General features: G+C 40.7%; 2 protein-coding genes across 4 annotated transcripts in view; one reads left to right on the top strand and one right to left on the bottom strand.

Annotated features, from left to right (window-relative positions):
- The window catches only part of rxfp2l (relaxin family peptide receptor 2, like), a 34,039-nt gene extending 31,715 nt beyond the window's left edge, over nucleotides 1-2,324 (top strand). The window contains exons 16-18 of the mRNA XM_018728428.1: nucleotides 163-573; nucleotides 1,284-1,496; nucleotides 2,131-2,324. Of these exons, the coding sequence (XP_018583944.1) occupies nucleotides 163-573; nucleotides 1,284-1,496; nucleotides 2,131-2,324 (818 nt within the window). The remainder of the gene's footprint in view (nucleotides 1-162; nucleotides 574-1,283; nucleotides 1,497-2,130) is intronic.
- A 3,039-nt stretch (nucleotides 2,325-5,363) lies between these two features.
- The window catches only part of stard8 (StAR related lipid transfer domain containing 8), a 44,158-nt gene continuing 24,005 nt past the window's right edge, over nucleotides 5,364-25,516 (bottom strand). For all 3 annotated transcript variants that reach the window (XM_018728595.2, XM_018728593.2, XM_018728594.2), the window contains 13 exons: nucleotides 22,466-22,537; nucleotides 17,880-17,961; nucleotides 17,096-17,159; nucleotides 15,424-16,736; nucleotides 13,855-14,028; nucleotides 12,725-12,884; nucleotides 12,373-12,571; nucleotides 11,943-12,153; nucleotides 11,153-11,267; nucleotides 10,420-10,641; nucleotides 9,648-9,865; nucleotides 8,467-8,643; nucleotides 5,364-7,466 (listed from right to left, as the gene is read on the bottom strand). In XM_018728595.2, coding sequence (XP_018584111.1) covers nucleotides 7,349-7,466; nucleotides 8,467-8,643; nucleotides 9,648-9,865; nucleotides 10,420-10,641; nucleotides 11,153-11,267; nucleotides 11,943-12,153; nucleotides 12,373-12,571; nucleotides 12,725-12,884; nucleotides 13,855-14,028; nucleotides 15,424-16,736; nucleotides 17,096-17,159; nucleotides 17,880-17,961; nucleotides 22,466-22,537 — 3,125 coding nt within the window. In that variant the 3' untranslated portion in view covers nucleotides 5,364-7,348. The remainder of the gene's footprint in view (nucleotides 7,467-8,466; nucleotides 8,644-9,647; nucleotides 9,866-10,419; nucleotides 10,642-11,152; nucleotides 11,268-11,942; nucleotides 12,154-12,372; nucleotides 12,572-12,724; nucleotides 12,885-13,854; nucleotides 14,029-15,423; nucleotides 16,737-17,095; nucleotides 17,160-17,879; nucleotides 17,962-22,465; nucleotides 22,538-25,516) is intronic.

Below are 25,516 nucleotides of genomic sequence, written 5' to 3'. Positions count from 1 at the left end.
CCCCGTATGGGACAAGCGGTTCTGCGTGTGTGCGCGTGTGGTTTCACACTCCATATATTTGAACTTCATGATAAGAGGGTTTGCTTTCAAGGAATGCTAAGTGATGCTGAACTCTTGAAACTCACACTTAAGGCATTTCTCAAATCTCAATTTGCCCACCAGGTGCAGACTGTCTGATGGGCATCTACCTGTTCTTCATTGGAGCCTTCGACATTAAGTACTGCGGCGAGTACAACAGGCATGCCCAGCTGTGGATGGAGAGCCTGCAATGCCAGCTCATTGGCTCCCTGGCCATGTTGTCCACAGAGGTGTCTGTCATGCTCTTGACATACATGACTGTGGAGAAGTACCTGTGCATCGTCTTTCCTTTTCACAACTACCGTGCAGGGAGGAAACAGACCCTTGTCACCCTCATCTCCATATGGGTCCTGGGCTTCGTCATCGCCATCATCCCCTTCTGCGACAAGCAAACATTTGGCAACTACTACGGCAGAAATGGAGTCTGCTTTCCGCTTCATTCTGATGTGACAGAGAAGCCAGGTGCTAGGAGTTACTCAACTGGAATATTCTTGGGTAAGGTATGCGCAGAAAGGCCTCTCCAGTTGAGGACAGACATGGCCATATGACAGTGCATTAAGTTACTACTTTGTCTCCCCTCTTGTTGGGCCACGGGATGCTCATAATCTGTGGTGTGAAATTGAATTCGATCACAGCAGTATGAAAAGGTTATTGCTCCATCAAGATAAGAATTCATATGAAGAAAAGGTCATGGAGATGCCTGCTGACAGTCAAACATATTCTGAGATATTTAAAACATCAGGATTTACTTTAAATGTTTATGTTAATAGGGGGTGCGGTGGCGCAGTGGATTGGACCACAGTCCTGCTCTCCAGTAAGTCTGGGGTTCGAGTCCTGCTTGGGGTGCCTTGCGATGGACTGGCGTCCCGTCCTGGGTGTGTCCCCTCCCCCTCTGGCCTTACGCCCTGTGTTACCGGGTAGGCTCCGGTTCCCTGCGACCCCGTATGGGACAAGCGGTTCTGAAAATGTGTGTGTGTTTATGTTAATATATTAATTGTATTAAGATCAGGACCACTACGACCCTGCACTGGACAAGATGTTATTGAAGATGGATGGATGGATCATAATTGTTTTACTGCCTGTCACTATTTGATTTTTTCAATATTTTTGAATGATAGAATAAGGTTTCCTGCATGAAAATACTGCAGTTTTACTTAAAATTCTTTTTTTTTTCACTTTTTTCGTGAATTTATTCTGTCTTACAGGACTAAATCTTTTTGCCTTCATCATGATCGTCTTTTCATACACAAGCATGTTCTACTCTGTACGGAAAACCGCCAAAACAGCTCGACAGAGTGTCTTCGATCATGAGGTTTCCATTGCCAAGAGATTCTTCTTCATCGTTTTCACTGATGCCATGTGCTGGATACCCATATTCCTAATCAAAATACTGTCCCTGTTACAAGTGGAAATCACAGGTAATCACCAGAGACAAAGCAGATCCCTGATACAAAAAAGCTCATCCATGAATTCACAATTAGCATGAGAGCTCTCTGAATAAACACATCAGATGTGTGTAGTATTATAATGATGCAATATAGTATTTTAATGTTGTTCAGAATGTAGTTCCAGATAATATTTTGGTTTGGTTTATTAATTTACTGAATAACCATAATGGGAAAACCGTAATGCTTGAAAGACATTTGCAAAAACATGACCGCAAATTTTAGTTGTTTTTTCCATTTTCATCAGCTGCTTGTTATCTGCAGGAATACAGTGGTCTGGAGCCTATCCTGGAAACATAGGGTGTGAGGGAGGGTACACCCTGAATGGAGTGCCACTCCATAGCAGGACACTCACACACAAACTCATTCACATAACGGGCAGTTTAGAAACAACAATAGACCTGTATTTATTTAAACTATTTAAATGTGCTTATATTTATTTTTCAAAGTTCAAACAAAACAATTTTTCATGTACACAGATGTACGTTCTGATACAAGGTGTTGAAATGCAAAATCCATGATTTTGATAAAGAATTGTTTTAGTTTCAAAAAATATATTCTTATCTTCTGCTTTTCTCACATTGTCTTTTTTATGACCTCCTTCTAGGCACTATGATTTTGTGGGTGGTCATCTTCATCCTGCCTATAAACAGTGCCCTAAACCCTATACTCTACACCATCACCACCAGCTCCTTTCAAAGCCACATCAAACTCTGTCTCCAGATGAAGTGTCAGCAGGTCGGACTGAAGGAGACACCCCGCAGCATCTCCACTATCTACACGCATGCCAATCCTCCTTGAGGAGGCGCACGGACGAGCCCTGGGCCTCATCCCCGTCCGCACCCCTGCAGCCAGACTGCTGCGGTCGCCCTTCGGGGAGAGCAGATCAAATACACATGAAATGAGAAAACAGCAGGAGGATCGGAGGAAGAACGGAAAGATGATTCTCCACTCTGCCGCTCCATTTCTCCCCCCACACCCACTACCTAGCCGGAAGACTAGGCATATGTTTGCCAATAGAGAGACCAGGTGTAAAATCTGGACTGGACGTGGTTTCACCCCTAAAGTTGGAACTGAGGGGGGCAATGATTAAATGGACCCCACTCAGCCGATCATACACACCACTGAGCTGTGTTTTCTCACTTCTGCTGAACTTGCAAAAACAACCACAGCTACCTTTTTCTTTTTTTTTGAAGTTTTTAAATAACTCTGTCTTGTACTGCAGAGTTGATACAGTTACAGAGGATCCATTCCAAATGTCATTTGTCATTGTCCTTAAGTCAAGTGTGATGTCCATACTGAAGATAATAGATTTGCTGCAATATATTAAGTTGCCACCCCTTCTTGTGCTGCGATTGCTTAACTCGAGATCAAGTTCCGCTTTTTTAAGGAGCTTTTCCACAAACCATATGTGGTCGCTGCAAAAAACTTAGCTCAGAAAGTGGTTCCGCTTCTTGTCCTTGTTCACTAACTGGCTTTAAACTACAATATTATATTTAGCATTTTGTAGAAGAACAAAGCAGTATTTTTGTTAACTTGATTTTAACAAGTGCAAAATGTGTGAAATGTTTTTTTTTTTTTATCAGTGGTTCTGAAAATATGTAATTATGTGTTATTTTTAAATAAGTAACATCTTTTTCTTTATAAAAAAATTAATAAATGAATAAGAAAAAGGGGGCAAATCTTACTAAGAAATCTAGAATGAAGCAGCCCAAAACTCATGCCCCTAAGCAAAGCTTGCTCTTATATTAGAGCAGGTGAACAGGTGAGCTTCTGTCTGGGATGCAGGTAAATAATAAAACAAATTGTTTGTGTGCCAGGACTGAAGTGGTGCGCTTTTCCACTAATGGAAAAACGTATTATGTGGTGACAGGGCACCTTAGATGTTGTCTTTTGCAAACGTCAAGCCGAAGAGCACCAGCAGCGTACATGAGGTACAACATCGGCAAGGTCTGAGCGCTCCGAGCCAGCAGAGTGAGAAGCCCAGGAGACCGAAGTCATAAATCCACGGGGGTGAGGTGGTTCCTGAAAGTCATTTACACACGGAGTCAAATTGTAACATCCCATCCCTCAGCTAACAGTTGATATAGGCTTTTTATTTAAAAATCTATACACCATTTGGAATTTGAGAAATCAGACCATTGCGTGCTCATTGGTGGGGCTGAGGGATTCAGAGACCAGAGGACAACTGAATGTAAAATAAGGACTTTACATCAACAAACTTTCAATCTAAAATAGTGTTTATTTTTGCTATAACGATTTCTTTCCATTCATTCACTTATTTATCTCATAGAAAAGCTTGACGCAAAAGCTGATGGAAAGTAGGCCGTGATCCCTCAGCACAAGGACTGCCATTTTACCTGCAGCACTGAGTGGTATGACAAGTGCTGCCCTCTACTGGCATGTTACAACACTGCTTCTAGGAGCTGGGGGGTCAATTTGAAACCCTGAGGTCATGTGTGCTTAATTTTCTTCCACTGTAGCTCACTGCCATTGCTTCACTGGAATGATGAATTTTTATGTGCTATAATTAATATGTCATGTGTGTGCATTATAAAAGCATTTTCATTTTTCTCAATTTATTGCCCTAAATATGTGATTTTAAGGGGGGTGTGGTGGCGCAGTGGGTTGGACCACAGTCCTGCTCTCGGGTGGGTCTGGGGTTCGAGTCCCGCTTGGGGTGCCTTGCGACGGACTGGTGTCCCGTTCTGGGTGTGTCCCCTCCCCCTCCGGCCTTACGCCCTGTGTTGCCGGGTAGGCTCCGGTTCCCCGTGACCCTGTATGGGACGAGCGGTTCTGAAAATGTGTGTGTGTGTGTGTATATTCCTTTGTTAAATGTTATGCAATTTATTAGCTCATATACAGCTTAAATTTTACTTGAGCAAATCCCTTTAGGGGTGCTTAGTATGTGACAGACACACTTTGTTGATGACTCTTTTGCACCTGCCAAAACAACTGTAAATGAACAGTAAATGAGCCCCTCTGGTAACTGACTGCCACTTGCCAGACTAAAAATAATTTGTTGGCTGTGCACATGGAGAATTCACCTTACTGTCAATTTGGAAAAAAAGTATGCTTGGCAAATAAATGGAAAAATCATAAATATTAAAGGATACTGGCTAAGAACCTTAACATGCAAGTTTGAAGTCTAGCGTCCATATGGGACAGTTAGATGTCTATACTGAATTGTGTTAAAACTTCACACATAATATGGGGGCTGCAGGTTTGGTCAGGTCCTGCTCTCTGGCGGGACTGGGGTTCGAGTCCCGCTTGGGATGATGAACTGGCATTCTGTCCTGGGTGTGTCCCCTCCCCCTCCAGCCCTATGCCCTGCACTGCTGGATTAGGCTCTGGCTTGCTGCAACTCTGCTTGGGACAAGCAGCTTCAGCCAAGGTGTGTGTGTGTGTGTGTGTGTGTGTGTGTGTGTGTGTGTGTGTGTGTGTGTGTGTGTGTTTACATAAAATAGGGGGTTGAAACATACCCCCCCAACACATACACTGTCTGAAACTGATGTCCTGAGTGGGGTTGCAGCGAACCGGAGCCTGGCACAAGGCTGGGGGGAGGGGACACACCCAGGATGGGCTGCCAATCCATCGCAAGGCTGCCCAAGTAGGACACAAACCCCAGGCCTGTCAGAGAGCAGGACCTGGCCATGCCCAGTGCAGGTTGAAACATACAAGATCTCTGAAAGAACCTTTTGCTTTCTTTTTACACTACGCAGAGCAAGATGGGAAAACTACATTTCATTAACAGTAAGACATCATAAAAACATGTAGTAACACATAAACATTTAATTATTCAGTTAATTTATAATGAACCCTTTATTAATATTCTGCATACATCTGAAGAAATAAAATAAGATTTATAACTGAACAGCTGAAATAGTATCGTAAATTAGATATATAAATACAATTGAGGCAAAAATGCACTGTGCACCACTTAGTCAAATGATATAACTATACATAAAATGTTGAAAAAGCAGTTTAAATTTCACAACTCTTAGCCAATCTGTTAGAGATTGAAGGGGAATGTACACCTAATACTGTCAATCACTGTGCTTTTTAAAACTGATTTTCACTTGAACAATGATTTCAAGTGCAAAGTAAAAAATAATAAACTCTAAAAGCACAGTTGTCATCAATGAAGCAATAACAAAGGTAAAAGAATATACATTTTGAAACAAAATGTAGAAAATGAAGTAAAGCAAAGAATGACAATCTGATCTCTATTTGGTGTGAAAATACATACATCCATACATACATACATATATACACATATATACAGTGTATATATGTATATATATGGTAACTGGGGGAAAGTACACAAAATTAATGTGAAGAATTTGGCCATTGTATACTTTCACATTATGTGGACCAACATCTTAAGAGTATAATTATAGTACAGAATGCCCTTTGACCTGAAATATATCACCACACTGAAGCAAGACCTGACATAAATAACACTGATCAGTGAAATGCAGTAAAATTTGCACACACACACACACACACACACACACACACACATAAATACATACAAAAAAAAAAAACAGTTTTGTCAATATACTGACCACATAATCATGCCAAAATGTATTATTTTCATCATTTTGCACAACATGGCGACCCACTCCATCATTTTACTCAGGTCATTTCCGATACTCAGCAGAAATCCCATGATGCAATTTCCCATAAAACTGATAAGGTGTGCGACAAAACCTTGAGGTGACTTCAGTTCACGCTGGGTAAACAAGTCGTTGCAGGAAACTGTCAAATCAGTCACAGTAGCACCTCAATGCAGTTTCAGTTACACTGGTAGAATTAACTATATAGCGAAGTAGAAAATAGAATGGACGTTGAGTGTGGGACGCAATCTTATAATTTATCACAGTGCAGTAAAAGAAACAGGGACAATACCACACAGTTCAGGCAATGTGGGAACAAAACAACCACAAGGTCAGTTCTTTGTTTGCAAAGTACAATATTTCAAACACCTTATCGGCTTCTATTCATAAAAATTGTATTAACTTAACTATCACATAGGCCACAAACCTTAAATTCAAGGTGCTGTTATCAAGTATCAAATAAAACCTATTTAAAAAGCTAAAATAAAATGACACTGGCAAGAGCAGTGTAGCAGAACATGAGTGAGCTGCATATAGTCCACAAAGTCCTCAATAAGTAATTTAGACAGCGCCTGAGTTGTGCTTTTATTTAAATCTATGTACATTTGAAACCCCTCCTTTATTATAGTTAAAATGTATTATTCAGAATTCTATTAGTTAAACACATAGCAGCGTGAACATGATGGTGGTATATTCTATGAAAAGGCGTCAGCGCATCGGCACTTTCTGCTGCTGTTTATTGAGCGCTTGCGAAAGCAAGATATGGATTTTCCTTAAATGACGGCCATATTTCTCGCCACTGTGACAAGTGGTCTGTAAACACATCTTTCAAAAAGAAAGACGTGTCACCATGGCCACAGAGAAGGTCCATGGGATCATTTTACACCTTGCCAAATACAGATGAGTCTCCGATGCTTGTATTTTGGGTCAGTTATGGTTTTCATAAACTTCAGTTCATTCTGTCAATTTTAAACATCTTTGAACTTCAGACAAGGTTAGTTTGCGTTTTCTCAAAAGACCACTTGTCCAGTTCACTTCTCTTTTCACACGAGTGTAGAGTTCTCTTTACATCAGTGCCTCTTCCACAGAGGGAACCAGGACCTGGAAGAAGATTCCAATTCTGGTGTATCTTGTAGAATTCCCTCCTGGGTGGAAAACGTGTGGTAGCTTATTCAACAGGCTCGCGTCGCATGAAAAACATACACGTCAGAGCTTCGTTTCCGGTCCACGAACTGTGAAAACCGGGAATGAATCTCGAATCCTGGCCACCTCCACAGAACAGAGGTGGCCAAAGAATTTGTTGTACCACTCTGGAGACCGGCCCCTGGAATGAGAAACAGCCAGATGCTTTTAGTTACAGCCAAAACTTTTACATTAAAAACACATACAATTACAGGGTTATTATCTTACTAAGAGTTACGATCTAGTCTAAATAATTTTGCAAATGAAATAAAAATCACAGTTAAAGTTATAAGGCTCTGCACAAAAACAAGTTATTTTTTGAGCCTATATTTACATTCATTCATTTAGCTGACACTTTTCTCCAAAGAAACTTACAATGCTAAGGTATTTACAATTATTTACCCATTTATATAGCTGAGTAATTTTACTGGAACAATTTTAGGGTAAGTACCTTGCTCAAGGGTACTACAGTGAGATGTGAGAATCAAAGCTGTGACCTCTGGGTCCATAAGCAGTAGATCTAACCACTATGCCACTGCCTGTCCCCTATCTACTTCTATTAATTTATCTTACTACTGCGTTTCTCCAAAGTGACTGGCAACATTAAGCTACTTAAAACTATTCTCCTATTTATACAGCTGGCAACTTTTTCGGAATCAATTCTGAATCAATTCAGAGTAAGTGCATTTGCTCGGGGTACTATTGTAGGAGATGAGATTTAAACCTGGCTCCTTCGAGCGGAAGGCAGCATCCCTAAGCACTGTGCCACCTGCTGCTAACCTATTTAATTATTTAGTAGGGCAGCAAAATAGGAGAGCAGCAGAAAACATGCACTGGAAACTGGCTAAAATCCAGCGAACATCCATACTGTAATTTTTCCTGTACAAATTTAGTCATAAAAAATAAAAAAGTAATTAAAAAATTTTCATCTTCTTTTAAATGGGTATTAGACAGCTGAATGAGGCAGTTGGAATCAGCGATGACATGAATCGTTGGCCAGTAATGCTCTCCCAGCAGATATACTGATTAATACAGACCTGCTGCGGCCAAATGAACAGTGAAGTACTGAGGGCCAGCTGACAAGGTCTGCCTGTTTTCCCCAGGAACTGCCACTGGGGGTGCTGTGTCACTGAGTGGCTCACCTGAGGTCAGCCCTGCAGAAGTGGGTGAGCCGCGAGCGCCCGACACCCTGAGGCTCAATCAGCCAGCGAGAGGTGAGGAGCACAGCTCGCAGGCCAACCTCTAGGGGCCCCTTGTTGTGTTCCACTGAGGAGGACACTAGCAGACAGAGCCCCTTGGACGGGTCGGTGTACCACCTCCTGCAGGAAGGCAGGGACACGGACAAGGACATGGTCACACAACAGGTGTTCATACAAACCGAGTAAGTCCCAAACAATAATAATATATAATAGCAACAATATAGCAATAATTTTATTAATAAAAGATATATTAACTGTTAATATTGCTGCAAAAGACTGACATCCCATTCAAGGTGTACCTCCCTAGCCCTGTGCTCAATGATTCCAGGATAGGCTCTGGACCACCGTGGCCCTGATAAAGACAAGTGGCTAAAGAAAGTGAGCGAGCGAGTGATTAATAATATAACAGTAATATACTCAAATAATTCAATGTGTATGCATTTGTAGGAGACAGAAAGACGGTAGACACAGAGCAACAAATTGGCAATCACACATTCCTTTCCATGATGGACTGCACATTAGCCTTACTACTGGTGAAGTCTTCCAAACTCTTGTGTATTTGGTTTGCTTTGCTAAATGTATTCATTTAACAGGCGCATAACAATTACTAACTAGTATTATCCAGTGTGACCTACAATGCTACATACAATTCAGTAAAGACCCTGCAGTTATTCGCCCATTTACATCACGGCAAAGCGACACACACACACTACAGGCAATTCAGAGTGAACAATCCACCTAAAACACATAGGATTGCCTGCACAGATCTAGAACGTTCTTCCCCTATAATAGTGCATCAGAGCATGCAGACAGAGTAATGCTATACCAGCAGCATTGTTGTGCTGCTGTGTAAAACACCATCTGAACACATTTTATTGGGTCTTGAGCCTAATGCAAATTACTTGCGATAACACTGTCTCCCAAATTAATTAAATGCAAATGTTACAACCCAGTTTATCTCTCTGCATTAAAAACTTAAGCGCAGTTATATATCAGCGGGAGAACGAGGAGAGAGACTTACAAATAGAAGGTTTCCATTTGAAAGCCCTTCTGTTATATACTTCATGTGTAGCTGTATAAATTGTTCATATCGCTCATCTGGATAGAGACATTAGATGCAGTACCTCAACACAACAAACTCTCTGCGGGGGTGAGGAGCCATGCTGTCCGTGACGTACTGATACACCTCCGTGTTGTCCTCGAGAGCTTCCACCACGCGGCTGTGCAGCAGGTCATCGTCCCATAGGTGGCGCTCTCGCAGAATTCTGTGCAACACAGTGCTGGGCTGGGCCTCAATCTCTGTGGAGACTTTCCACAGGCGTATGGGATGTCCATCTCCAACCTGTATGACACGGGGCATGGAACAATCTCGTTTCTGTTTTGTAAATGCATCATAAAAACAATACATTGTGAGGAATGCTCAAATTTACAGTTAGTTTCAATGAAAGTTTTCAAAATAAAACAAAAAAACAAAACTGCATGTCAGACACCCTGCTATAACTATAAACCAGGACATATATGTTTATGTTGATATATATATATGTGTGTGTGTGTGTGTGTGAGTTTGTATTTATATACAGAGTGTGCATCTTGTGTATATATATGTATATACAGTACATAGTTTAGGACACACCCACACACAGACATGCATGTATGTAACACATAAATCAACATGTGCTAACAACATAGATGAGTTTGATCATCTGAACTCTAAAACTGATATAAAAATGTTACATAATCTATCACTGAAATGTTAGAATTAAATTTAAATGGTCTAGAGCTACCAGTGTGCATTTTAAAGATGTAAAGCAGTTATTAACTTCTGCTGACACATAATTAAATTCTGAAAATTTATTAGGCTAAAATTTGACATTAAATAACTAGCCACAGTGGTACCTTCTTGTACGCCAGCTCTGTGTTCTCGGGTGCTGACACGCCTCGCCACCCTTTGCTCTTCTCTGTCGTTTCTCGTAAGAGGCACTGGATGCTGTCCTCCAGGTAGGCACGGTAGTCCGCCGGCTCGCCCTTCAGGTTCATGCCGATTCCGTGGAGGGGAAGCGGCTGGGCATCTGCAGCCAGGTACGAGTTCTGCGAATGCAGCATCATATCCTGCGGAATCTGTCCACATAAAACAGGAGAGCAGATCCCTCGGGTTTGTGGGCAGTTAACAGAAAATGAACACATTAAGAAATTCAATATTCAGGAACAAAGCAAACTACATTTTGAAGAAGTTTTATTCACTGGAGCAGGTAATGTAGTTGTTAAAGACACACACTTGTAACATGAAGGTTGCTGGAATTCCACTCTCACCACTTCTATACTACCCTTAAGTACTGCAGTATAAAATTAATGAATTAATTAAAATGTAGTGCATATTTATTCATGCCACATTACATACAAACATATACATTATTATATATACATATATAATATATACTTGCACATTATTACTCCAGTAAAAAATACCAAACTATACAAAAGACTCTCTATAATTTACATTGTAATGATGTAAAAGGCATGATTCATACATGTTTATATTTGTAATTCAAAACAGATACTTGCATAGCAAAGAGCCAAGATGTACCCATGCTCATGTATGAGTTCACTATCTTCAAGCTGTATATTTCACCTGGAAAAGCTTCTTGCACTCGATGATCATGTGACTGAGACCTTCCGTTGCTGCCATGTTGTCATTCAGGTCCTTCTGATCTGGCTTACCCATGCCACCCCTCTTGTGCATTAATCTGCCGCAAAACAGATTTGCAAATTACATTTACTCATGTGATGTTCATGGTTCTGGGCTGCGGAAGTGTACGTCTTCAGTATAATGCACTTATCCATTTGTTAGAGCAAGAAAGAGAGGTTTGTTTCTAATAGTTGCTACACTGAGTGCTCAGTATTAATGTAGTCCAAAATCGAAAGCCTACTGGTTCTCCATTTTGACTCTAAGATGGTGGAATGAGCTCCCTCTCTCCGTCAGTGCTGAATCTTTCCCAGCATTAAAACTGAAATCCATGTCTTTCAGAGCAATTTCCTTCCTGATCTCCAGACAACTACACAAATTTGTTCAACACCATCTGCTATGACAGTCTATTGGCATTTTTGGTATGAATTCCATAAGCAACAAAACAAACAAAAAAAGTGACTAGGCAATCATGTATCTGCACCCAAACCTTTCTTTCAGCTGTGCAGTGATGAATACCGGTGAACAAAATAACATACATTAACAGAAGAAAAAGTTTGAAAATGGGCTCTCACAGACAAGTGTCTCTTTGGCATAAACAGAAAATTGATCATTATTGCACATCTTCTGGCCAAATCACTGAATTATCAAAGGATTTTTAATGCACATGCTGTTTGTGGTTTGGCACTGATTTTCTTCAGTGAAGAAGATCTGTAGATATCAGGGGGAAGAGTACCTGGGCGAAGTGCCCTCCTTTTTGGAGACATTGAGGTGGAAGATGGAAGGTGCCAGACACACAGCCAGGTTGCCAGCAGTCATCTGGTTACCCTGGGCAGAGGCGATATCGCTAAGGAAGTAGAGGAGCGTCTGGAGAACCTCCCGGTTCTCGTCAGGCAGGAGCACAACAGCAGCCTGCACTGCCTGCAGACACTGGTCCTTGGGGACAACTTAGATGGAGACGAAAGGGGAAGGAGGACAACAGGTTACAAGGAAGTTAGACTGGAGGACAATTCTTTAATTCAAAATAAAAAAGTGACAGTTGCGTGCTGGAAGAGTCACTTTTGTTTTCAAAGTAACAAAAATTTTTTATTGCATTAAGATTAGAGAAGTAGAAATGGAAAAGGCTAAATCATGCCACTTAAAACCGCTAAAGCAGTGAAACTTACACTGGTAGATCTGCAGGAAGGTTTCTGTCAACTTGCTGGTAAACACAGGTTCTGGAAGATCTCGGAAGTACTGTTTCAGCATGTCAGCCACGTCATAAGCAGAGTGGCCTTCATAGCTCACATGGTCTGGTGACGTCTCGTTCAACTGTCTCAGGGTCTGGATTCGCGACTTGACGCCGCACTTGCGGAAAATGCCAACCTAGCCGGAAGGTTTGTCACGAGCATGATATTTCGTGAGCTACATTATTAAGGGCAAAGATGCAACTTTGTCAAATGCATGAAAGTGCAGAAGAACAGAAGTCTATCAGGTGCTACTGGGTTTCATGGATATAAATACATCCTGATGTTCTACCTGGTCCACACAGCGACTGCGGATGTAGCGCATGGCTTGCTGGATGCTTTGGGGTAGGGGCTGGCCGCTCCTCTGAACATTGATGACCAGGGGGACACCAAAGACGTTCTTACTTCTATAGTCTGGGACCTTGCCCCTCTTCATGAACTTTTGCATTGCCCTGTAAGGTTGAGTCAGTTTGAGGAGATGAAGTCCAGAAACAGTTGGTTTGAACCTGATAACCACATGTGTTTTGAATATGTGGTTGAATCATGTGGTTTTGTACCACATAACCCAAACTGTTGTCATCCAGCTCCTACACTAAAAAAAAAAAAAAACCTGGACTTCGCACCAGCAAATACCATTAATTAATATGTATTTTTTTTAAGTCACCAAGTACACCTGTTTTATAATCTTGCTGCTATTTCCACCTGTATGCCAAAATTATTTAGATATACTCTCACAAATCCTTATAAGTAATTGTACTGTTCATTGAGTATTGTACCTTTTTTTGAAACTGTTACTTTATGGTAACCAATTACATTACAATTATTCATTTAGCAGACACTTTTCTCCAAAGTGACATACAATGACTATTAATAAGTGACATTATTATTATTAGATCATTAATAGTGATAATTTGCTAGTATTTCTTAACTCACACCTTTGTCCAAGGTGACTTACTCTATCACTTTGACTTTTTTTTTTTTAATACAAATGAATCATTCTTGGCTAATTCCTATGTACAAATGTTCTCCGCAATTAAAGTCTTGTTCATCTGCTTCAATAGAAAGCTGTGCAAATGTCAAAATTTGCTTATTAAGCCTTAAACCAAGGCCAAACGACTAGGTTGTGCCTGAAGAGCTACATAAATGAACTAACTAGCAAGTTAGCAAATTATAATCATATATTAATTTGCAAACAAGCAAAGGATTAATATGAGTTAAACATGCAGCCTGCATAAATTACCTGCAAAAATCTGAGGTAGCATTTTGAAACCATTTTTGCAGTCCAGTTAAAATTGAAATCAAAATATTTGGGGCATGAAATATTCTATATCCCTTGTGTTGCATCTATTTGGTGAATGTCTGCAGAAAAGAGCACTTGCTGTGTTTTTTGTCTTTCTCACTCTATTATGGCACAGCACTCACCAGCTCCAGCCATGCTTATTGGGTGAACAGTATTTCTCCATTATTGCTGTCAATCTCAGCAGAGAGAACTTCTGAAGCAGGTTGAGCTGTGCAGCTGACTGGAGGTTTATCTCCAGGGAGGCTGAGTTCAGGCTGGGTCTGTGGGAGTTCTGAAAACTGTGCCATCTCAGTTTCCTGGAATACAAATAATCCATATTCAACAGTGATGTGGTTTTCTTGCAGAGAATTAAACACTCGGATATAGCACCTCTGTAACATGCTACATGTACTATGTTTTATACACACACACACACACACACACACACACACACACACACATATATATAATATTTTGATATATATATATACACACACACACACACACACACACACACACACACACACACAAGTATTTTCAAATTTACATTTTCATTTTATTTAGCAGAAATTTTTCTCCAAAGTGACTTCCAATGAACTCTATGCAGTGTTAGCCCACACACCTTAATGACCAAGGCGACTTACACTGCTAGATACACTACTTACACTGGGTCACTCATCCATACATCAGTGGAACACAATCCCTCTGTCAATCACACACTATGGGTGAACCTGAATAGCATGTCTAAACACTAAACCACGAACACCGGCTCCTTGTTTTACGAACAGTCTTCCGACAGATTTTTGAAGATACAAATATTTTCTTTCAGCAATTTAAAATGCATTTTTTTATGTATGCATTTTTAAGAATTTCTATTTCAAAGTGATGTGTGTTTACCCTCCAAGCCAATGCATGGCAGTAAAAAACATCCAAAGAAAATAAAGATTATGGTATTCATGAGCGTCAGCAATCAATAACAAGCTGACGAATGTTGCACTCTTATTGGATGAATCAGTCAGCAATCAACATTGAATATTACTTTATAAAGAGAAGCTACTTTTATTTTTTAAACATTTAAAAAGAAATACATAAAAATATGTTTTATTTAAAAAATTAATTTATCGGCCATTGTTATACAGAAAAATTTAAAATGTTCTGGACATACTATAACCCACACACACATTTTCAGAACCGCTTGTCCCTTACGGGGTCACGGAGCCTACCCGGCAACACAGGGCGTAAGGCCGGAGGGGGAAGGGGACACACCCAGGACGGGACGCCAGTCCGCCGCAAGGCACCCCAAGCGGGACTTGAACCCCAGACCCACCGCAGAGCAGGACTGCGGTCCAACCCACTGCGCCACCGCACCCCCTCCATACTATAACCTACCTACAAAAATGTATTCATTCATAAAGGGGGAAATTTTTACAGGAGCAATTCAAGATAAGTACCTCAATCCAGGGTACTACAGCAGAATCAGGGATTCAACAGCGGATCCTTCAAAAGAAATGCCTGTAACCGCTACATTACCTGTCTGATGGAATATTTTCCAAAGAATTTCAGGGACACTAATCACATTATTACCTTTTACTGACTGTCAATCAGTCATAAAGGTGACTCAAGTTATGATGAAAAAAAATCATGAAGCAACTTCTGGTCCCAATTCTGTTTGTCAGATAAGGAACCAATATATGAACATCTGAGTATCGAACCTGCTTGGCCTGGTCAAAGAGGCTCCAACTCCTGAATCACGACGCTCTCTCATCTCCATCTCTTCCGCCTCATTCAGTGAATTCCCTGTGCTGTCATAGTCACTTGCCGCTGTTCCAATGTCTGACATGGACCGCTCCTCAAAATGCAGGCTTGAAGGATACGTGGTTTCTGCTCGCTCCTCTGAATCACCGTCTATGTCCCTGTCTTCCAGCTCCAGGGAGATCTTCTTGGACCAGTGGTCAATGTTCTGCTGGAGGCCATGAACATGCTGCAGGATGTCATCAAGATGCTCGAAAACTTTATCACCCTCCAGGTTCAGGTTCCAGGTGCTCCCATAGTCCTCTGGCACATTGTCATAGACGCTCCCCATGGAGCCACAGGAGTTCCGTCTCTGGTGAAGCCCTGAAAAGTCCTGAGACTCACTAGCGCTGCCAAGAGAAACATCTGTGTTGTCCAACTGCCACCCATTTGAATCATCATGGGGACCGGGACACAAACTTTCAATGGAGAGAGACTTAGGGAACGTGCCTGGCTTGTGGCCTTTAGGGAGATGAACAAGACAGCTTTCCTGCCTGCTCTCAAGTTTACTCGACTGATCTGTCCAGTTAGGGACCTTCAAGTACCTCTCATAGTCTTCCAAATAAAGTCCTTTACTTTTCGTTTTGACTCTCCCTTCCACCAAGGATCTGCGTGCAGTGCTCCTGCAAATCGTATTATAGGTCTTCCTGCTGTACGGGGAGCTACTACTCTCCCGAGCATTTTGTTTCAAGCCTGGAAGGCTCTCGTTCTGTGTGCAATGCAGGCTCACAGTAGGCTGCAACTGCCCTTGTTTAACATCTACCTTTGGGTTGATGAGGTCCTTCATATTCACTGCTTCCCTTTCTTTGTCTTTTCTCCTGAGAGACTCTATTCTCCTGAAGATCCTCCTGGAACACCTCCTTGTCTTTTCTCGGATGGAGAGGTGGTCCTTGGAAGAGCTGGCGCCCTGGCTGCTGTGAAGTGACCCATCAGGAGAGTCCGAAGACTGGGGTGCAAAGGGTTCCGATATGGTGATCTGGCTGCTCAGAGGGGTTCCTCTGGCACTGCCACAACTCAGACTGCCATTGCTTTGCACTGAGGTCACTTCAAGGTCACTGAGGTCACTAAGGACACTCTCAGTGCTAACTGAAGCCCTCCTGTTGGCTGAAAGGACTCCCAAATTGGGTGCAGCAAGTGGTGGGTTGGTGTCCAGCCTAGACCACCGTTTGCTGTCCCGCTGGAATGCCCAACGGTCACTAATGGCACAGAGGTCATCGTCCTCTGAGTCCTCGCTCTAAAAAAAGAGAGCCCATAATAAGGTCATTTCCAAACCTTTACAGCAGAAGTTTCTCTCAGTTAGCTACAAAAGACTTAAAATGAATTTAAAATGGCAAAGCCACAATTTGAGAAACTACTGTTCACATTAATACACTTTACATATGATTCAATATACCCATTAGGTGCAGAAAAGTCTTTGTTCTCAAGTATCTGATGCCTTACATAACAATGAAATGGGAGAAAACAGCTGGAATCTGAGAGGCATATCTCAGGGGATAAGCTCATCTATGTACCAAAAAGAATGGCGTTAACAAGATGTCACAAAGCATGAGCTACTGGGCATCCAGGGACCAGGTACACCACAAAGTGACCCACCTGCTTCTGCTGAAAGTGAACTTCCAGTCTCATGGAGGCACATTTGTTGAGGGTGGTCAGCCTCCTGCAAGGAAATGATCAGACACTGAGAACGGAAGGTTACATTTTGGAAGAGTACATCGATGCCTACCCAGCACAGACAAAACACCTATCACAATTGTGTATCGGACACACACTTAGTCATCAACAATCCACAATACTGAGAAGAAAAGGCATAGGGTGTGCTTTTCAAAGTGAACTGTCATAGAGGATCTTGAACTGAACTGAAGCTGTACCATTGCAAAACTGCACATTCTCTAAGCTTGCCACTGAGTTTTCCCACCAATGAGTTTTCCCAGATGTATAAAGCTTTTCAGACCAAATTTTTTTTTAACTCTAGCATAGGAAAGGGGGTGAAGGAGTAGCTTCCCATTTATGTGGTGAAAACAAATGGGCCCTTATCTAAGCTAAACGGTACACAATGAAAATGTGCAGACAAGGAACTCTCAAAAAGCCTATTTTTCCCCATGCTGATCTGCTGCCGGCTCAGAAGAATTTGCATTACACCATGAAAAAACAGAAAGACAGAAAATGTTGGCCAAAGCATGAAATAAACTGTAAAATGACCACGGTAAAAGCCAAATTCAGCTCTGTGTCTGTGTCTGTGTCTGTGTGTGTGTGTGTGTGTGTGTGTGTGTGTGTGTGTGTGTGTGTGTGTGTGTGTGTGTGTGTGTGTGTATCTCAAGGTTGTGGTGTGAGAAAATAATGACACAAGCATGTACAAAAATGTGGTGTTATGTGTTACCTGCAGAGAGATTTCAGTGAATCCTCGTCCAGGAAATCATGGTCTTTTTTAACAGAAGCGATATTAACTGGAAACAGCCCATCTGTAAAACAAATATGAGAAAAACAAAATATAACATTTAGAGAAAAACCTTCTCTTGTAACACAGAAAGAAAAAAATCTGACGGAGGACACGGACATGCAAGGACTTTGAAGTAAAAGTATAGTAACAATGATAATTTATGTTTAGTATTATCCAGCTATTTCACTTTCAAAATCTGCTTATCCAATGCAGGGTCATGGAGGTCCGTAGCCTATCCCAGAAAGCACATGGAATGAGGGAGGGTACACTCTGGACAGGACACCAGTCCAAGGCAGGGTAATGACACACACATTTGCATGTTTGTTTAGGGGCACTTGGTAGAATAGTGGTTAGAACTGCTGCCTATAGCCCCAGTGGTTACAGGTTCAAATTTCACCTCAAGCTGTAATACCCTTGCCCAAGATCCATATCCAAAAAAATTACTTCAGTAAAAAATTGCCCAGCAGTACAAAGGGGTAAATAATTATAAGTAGCTTAAGACTGTAAGCTGTTTTCAAGAAAAGTATCAGTTAAATATAAATGGTCACACATACACACACTATATGTAGAGCCACTCATCCACGTGAAAACCAATCTATACTATTACTGATAATAATATTCACAGTGACAACTCAACCAATTATTTTTTTTGTATCTTATCTTACTCAAGCAATTCAGGATAAAAACCTTACTGAGGCATGCAACAGCAGGGCCCCACCTAGGGCTTCAACAGGAAATCCTCAGTGTACAAGTCTGTGCCTTTAACTACCTTGCCCTTTAGTCATTGTCCACAACCAAAATGTAACATGCTGCCTAGTTATGGCTTTTGTTATTACAACCAGTCTCGACAGGAAAGTGGTATAGAATACATGTACAAACAGCAAAACAAGGAACTTAACCGAATGGAAAACAACCCAGCAGGGAAGAACTCTAAAATGGAATTGTTGCTGTAAGTTCCCGAAAACAGATTTCCTCCCATTTATGTGCAGGAATTGTTACAGTAGCAGCAGCCCAATACTCTAGACTTGTATTTTTGAGAGGAAATTCGAGCGTATTTACTTCTGCACTCCAAGGGGTGTTTTGAATGCACCAATCTCCTATTTACTGTAATGCGGCCTTTTGAATTTCTCAGCTTTAGGAAAAAAAAGCTTTAAAAAACAAATACATCACAATAAGATGAGACTGTCTGCTTTATACTATATTACCCAGTTAATAACTGGAGTTCGACAATCTTTGAGGTTAAGTCAATAGGCAGCCGTGATGATGTTTTTAAAAGGTTAAGACAGTTCTTGCAGATGTTTTTTGACATACAAATATCAATATATCATGACAGAATACAAAGCATTTGAAAAATATAACAGCAGGATTGCTCATAAATAAACCTGCGGCTATTTTGCTCAGTGGTGGGAGCTCCTCCTTAAACTCTACGCTCTGTTTCAAAAACTTGGGCTCATCTATTACGAACAGCTTCTTCTAGTTAACAATTTAACGTGAGTCGATCCATGGAGGCAGAAAATTTCTGCTGTATAGGCTGCGCTATCCCCACACAAGATTGAAAATAAATAATGTAAACTTTGAGAGTGCAAAAAGCCCTGTATTATATTCGCAACACGACGACCTGCCAGCACATGGCAGTTTTCACCAGCGACAGCTTCCACTGTACAGTATGAATAGATAATCAGACCAGATCTCCCTGCTTTGACTTCCCCTATCCTGCAAAACCAGAAAAATAAGTTGCACTGCAGCAGATTAGAGTGTCGAAATAGTTACTGACAGAGGAGCTCATCTGCCAAGCTTTAATCGACAGCTGCACTTTAGCATGGAAATTAAACAAACTGCAACCATCTGCCCGGCACCAGAACTGGCATGCAGAGCATCGTCATGAAAGCCTGAAGGCTGCTCCAAGCTATGGTTCCACCAACAAGTTCACACTGGCGCAGACACCCCATTCATACATATACATATATAGTCCTAGAGTCAGTACTTCATTGCTTCATTTTTTATCCAAAGCGACAGCAGGTAGTGTGGTGATTAGAGCCGTTTACTGCAAACATTGTCTTATAATCATAATGTCCTGGGTACAGATCCTTCCTCCTGCTGTAGTACATTTAAACGGTGGTAATGATGCTATATAGTTCCATTCATTCGATATCATTAACATATCAATAAATGCTTGTCCAAGTGGTCAGGAGCCTGTTTGAGAACAACCAAGTATAAGAAGCGCCAGTCCATTGCATGGCAATCACACACATATGTACACACACTCAGGGCAACTGAAAGACACCAATTCTCCTCAGCATGTTTTTGGGCTGCGGGAGAAAACCCACGGGCAGGACATGCAAACTCCATACAGACTGAGCCCGATTTGAACTGACAGCCCAGAAGTGCAACCCAGATAGATAGCTAAACTGACAAAATCCAGGTTACAAACATCTCACACGTTGTTCGAGTTATGGATATCACTCTTGATAGAACTGGACACAGCAAGGGTTATATTCATCTATGCCAATATCCATCAACCTGCTGGACTCCATCCATATGGATGGATGATGGATATGGATATAAACAGATGGACAAACGTGTATGGGAAAAACATTATTATAAGTATGTGGAAATATAATTTTGATACATAATTATAACGGAACAGCTATCACGCACTATCGTTAAATATACGTTTGGAGGATATTACTGATTTAACTAGTGTTGTCCATGACATGTAATAGGCAGTACTCTGAGCGTTCTGATCTTTCACCAGGAAGCTATGCAAAAACCCCATTTTCTTATTTTATTCTGCTGCTCGACTTTAGCGCGTGTGGTTTGTTAGCCTGTGGCACTGTGATCAGCAAGCCACTCGAGAGGTAAATCATTGTCCCTTCGCACGGGTCTCTGTCCGCAGCAGCACTGCCATGGTAACGGCTGTTCTGCGAAGAAAAGTCTGAAAACTGACTGCCCTCTTACATGCTGACACTGTGAATGAAGTATAAAAACAAGAGGGGGAAAAAACAATACCCCCCTTTTTTATATGTAATCTTGACTGACTTCAGGAAATATTTACCTGAAAAAGAGTGCAACTTTCGCATATTTCGTTGAACTAAGACAAAAATACAAGCTGTCCTTTCTTTTCTCTTCACCAAAACTGTATATTTTTTGTTCACAACTTTTGATTTACAGCAAATTAATATGAGATGGAAGGCTTGGGTGGGACCAGCTGTTGTGCTGTCTCACGTGTCAGAAACTAACCTCTGAGGTCCTCTGATACATCCATGTATAAGAAGCACGTACAGTATATTCATAGTGATTTATATAAGATGATGCATTTTTTTCTAAATTTCATGCACAATACACAACTTGTCAGGTATAGTTGCAAAGCTACAATCACTTGACTTTATTTCATTTAAAACTAAAGCACTTTCACGAACAGTATCAGACCAATGAAACTTTACACTTAAGCTTGAGAACAGCATTAGTATAAGCTTTATACTAATTTGCATATTTGAAAAATGGCTTTTATACACGTCCACATATGCGATGAAGTAAGTACTTCTGCGTGTGGTAATAATAATGAAAAAAATTTTTCTGCATTGTTGCTATCTATCACTTCCAGCTATTGTGTCAACTTGTCCCTCTCTGCCATCACCACAAAAGCTTCAGCAGTGTGACTTCTGCTTTTTTGAGGCCCGGCGACACTCAGCAAAGTAACAGAGGGACCAATCATTTCAGCAACAAAAAGACATCACATGATTCCACTCTTATCACACCACAAAAGATTCATATAAAACAAAGAAGAGAGTAAATTATCATCCATCATTTTTACATACACCCTGATCTGGAATTATGGATTAACTACTCTTTTTTTAATACCAAAAATTTTAAGTAGAATTAAGGAAAACGAAGAAGACAGGGATTCAGAGTCTATTTTTTACTATTAATTTTTCAGAAAAATATATCATCTTAATGACGATGCAGAAGCCATTTCATTGCCATGCAAATTACTCATTTATTATACAGTCCAGAGGCTGAACCATGTTAAGATAATATGTTCATTTTCATACCTATCTCATTTCCTTTAATTTTGTCGTTAGCAGCTTGCAAAGCAGAAAATGTCCCTGGAAATACCTTTCTCTGCTCAGATGTAAGAGGTAATCAAATATACTGGCAGCAAAGTGGCACAAATTGAAAGAAACGGCTCGGTGATTTTTTTTGGGGGGACGAACTCAGCACTACTAAAGATGAGGAAAAACATGCTAAATGCTGGATTAAAAAAATCACTCATATGAAAACACACACCCATGTAAGAGAAGCAAAACAAGACAAAACTTCTGGCAGGCATCATGGACAAGATAAGCCACCACAATCATGTCATCATTTACTCCTTCCACAAAGTACCCACTCTACCTTGATCCGTGTAATTAACCAACATGGTGCTTCATTAAAATTCAACTGGTGTTCTTGGACTCATTATATGACAATGGATAATGGATTCAACCAGTTACATTTTTAGGCTAATAAAATTAAATGTCAAATACCTTCGTAGAGTTGCGCATATTGTGGAAATCCAGTTGCCCGCAGCCAACTGCACGCTTCTGTGGCTTCAAGTTCTGAATGATGGAAAAACAGAGAAAAACATCACAAACACTGATTAATGGTGACTAATATTGCAGTCTTGATGCTAATCAGTGGTTACGGTGTGTTGTAAATTGAGGGTTCGGGGGTCTGTCTACGGTTGTGAATTTGCTGTCACTTCTAATTTTTGAGAAAATGACAGCTGGTGTTTTTATTCAGTCTCAGTTCATTTAATTTGACCACAATTTTAAATAAACATACAGTTTTAAAAGCAGGTGAACCATGGTTTATGAAAAAATTTAAAGGTGAGTTACTCATTTAAAACCTTTTGGAACCATACAAAAAATACTATAAAACCTGGTGAACCACAATCTATGTAGAAATGACAAGGTGAGTCTAATTATAAATCTTTTGGAATCATTTCAGTGCTACATATTTGTTTTAAAAAAATCATTTTGATTGTTAGTGCAAAAGAATTGAAATTTCATTAGTTCACTGGAACAAGACTCCATGATTACACAAACATTGTGCTGAAAATTGCCAAGAATCTATCAAGGGGACAAGATCTACTAGTTACTCACATAGTGCACATGCCTTTGATTATTGGGCCGTCTAGCGCGATGGAGCAGCGCAGCTCTTGAGGGAAACAGAGTACATCCAAGTAAAGTCTTGCAACGACCTGCTCTGTAAATCATTGCCATCACTGTGTCACAAAACAACTTAATTAAGCGCTCTTTGGGACCAGATGGTGAGTGTGGGAAATGCATGGCTGTCCCAACAGAACCCCCTTATTATTATTCTGCTATTGTAGGTTGAAAGCAGGTGGTGAGGTCTCCAATGAAATTGGGTCAGACTGCCTGAATTTCCATATGGGTATCGCGGCCCACAGGAAGGCAGGCAGGTGTCAGGGGGGGTTAATTACATTTGTAGAATCGAGTTTCAATCACTGCTTTTGATTGACATGACACATTGCCACTTGACAACGACAGCTTAACCTAAACGAATACACCCATTTGTCTTGTAGCCTCTCAAACAGACAGGCGATATGTAGGGGTGGGATGTGACCATTAGGCCATCCTCAGATTACTTTATTTGACAGGTGTGCTTTCTTCCTCCATCTCCTGAATGTGGTTCAGTCTCTCTCACTTATCAGCTTCTTGACCGTTCTATTTTGCAGGGTCTTTGGACTTTGAAGGCTGCATAGTTTTTCTGCGTAAGTTTCCGGAAAAGCCTGAGGTGGGAGCCAAAACCACGGCGTTAGCGCTCTGCTTATTTGCTTGGAGACTTACATGACAGCCATCATGAGAGAGGGGGTTTACCCTTCTTCATGGCTTCCTTCCATACACAGTTGGTTGTTCCTGGTCTGAATTTTACACCACCAGTCCAACTGAACTCAAAGAGCATACGGTATTGATGAACAGGTGAGTCCCCTCTCCCTCAAATGGGTCACTCTAGGTCATGTGTTAAATAGTTTGGATGGGACCAAATGCCAAAAAACCTGAGCTTGTTAAAACAAATGAGTTCAAGCAAAAAAAACACTTTAGAAAACCTCTCTGAACAAATAGACCATGAGTCTAAGTGCGGTAGGGGACGTAAATAATAATTTGATTTAAATCCACAAGTATTTCTTAATGCAGTGCTGGGCAACACACTGGCCAATGGCTACAAATGGTCATTATGTCAAAATGTGTGCCCAGCTGAATTCAGGTGAACCTCGCTACTATGTTGAAATATTTCAGAAATATGAAGTGCACATTATTGTAAGATTGTTCACTGGATTCTTTACTCAGGACCAAATTTCTAATTTAAATAAATTTATTTCAGAAAAATTGTATACTTTGTGTATATATTTATTTTAAATATCATTAAATTATGATTTTTTTTTTTTATATATATAATGATTGTACAGTCATTTTTGTGGTTGACTGGTCAAGGAAATGGGCAGGAAAAAAGCTGGTCGCTTATACCTGTAGCCTTTTTCATAAGTAACAGCGGTGTGGAATACAACAAAATTTTCCAATAAAGAATTTTCTGAATGTATAAAAAAATGGAAAAAAGTGTTGCTACGATTTCCAAAATTACTTCATGCCAACTCACTGTGCATCCAACCAACCTTGGAACTAGGTAATTATGTTCTATATTATTGTTGTTATTGGTTATTTAGCTGATGACTTTTTCCAAAGCTGACAAATCTAAATCTAATTTCTTTATTTTTAGCAGCCTATGCATATCAAAATATTTCCAACTGCATTTTTTGAAAACAAAGCTTGAATTATGTTTGTTCGTTTAACCGACACTTTTCTCCAAAGCAACTCACAATGTTAATTGTGTGAATTAAGTTACTTACAATTCTTTACCTATTAATACAACCTCTTACCTTGATCAAGGATACTACAGTAATAAAGTACCTTGGTAAAGGATGCCATAGTGGGACTGGGTGTTCTTCAATCCAACATATTACCTCTGATCACTATGTCACCTGTTGCCCTACCATTCTATAAATTCGAAATATCAAAAATTCATAAAACAACCCCCCTATTATGTACTGTACATCATATTACAATTGAACAGTTTTATCAACAACAAGTTGAACTATGGAAAAACGTGGGATTACATCTCCCACTCTCCTGTGTAAATCAGCCCCTGTTCCACATCCACCACTTTCTGCCTTCTGGTCTTAGGCTGATCCTAATGTCTCAATGTGCCTCTTATTTCTTCTTTGCAGCACCCGGCATGTTCCACCCCTTGCGGACATTCCTCAACCCCCTTATTCCCAGAGCACAGAGGAGGGCAGGGTCTCCTGAAAGGGGCCGTGTGTTCCCAAGCCTCCCCAGCCCATTACAGTCATACTCCACACCTCCACTGTGCCATGAACCCACCCAGAAGACCCCTAGAAGACGGAATGATAATTCTGAGGACCGCCTTTGTATGACCGAGAAAGATTTTAAAGGTCCCTTTGTAAACGAAGTGGAAACACATGACAGAAAGCCTTATCAATTTTGAGGGAGCGTATC

The sequence above is a fragment of the Scleropages formosus genome, chromosome 14, assembly GCF_900964775.1.
Source record: "Scleropages formosus chromosome 14, fSclFor1.1, whole genome shotgun sequence".
Classification (NCBI taxonomy): Eukaryota; Metazoa; Chordata; class Actinopteri; order Osteoglossiformes; family Osteoglossidae; genus Scleropages; species Scleropages formosus.
This window is presented reverse-complemented; position numbering and strand designations above follow the sequence as displayed.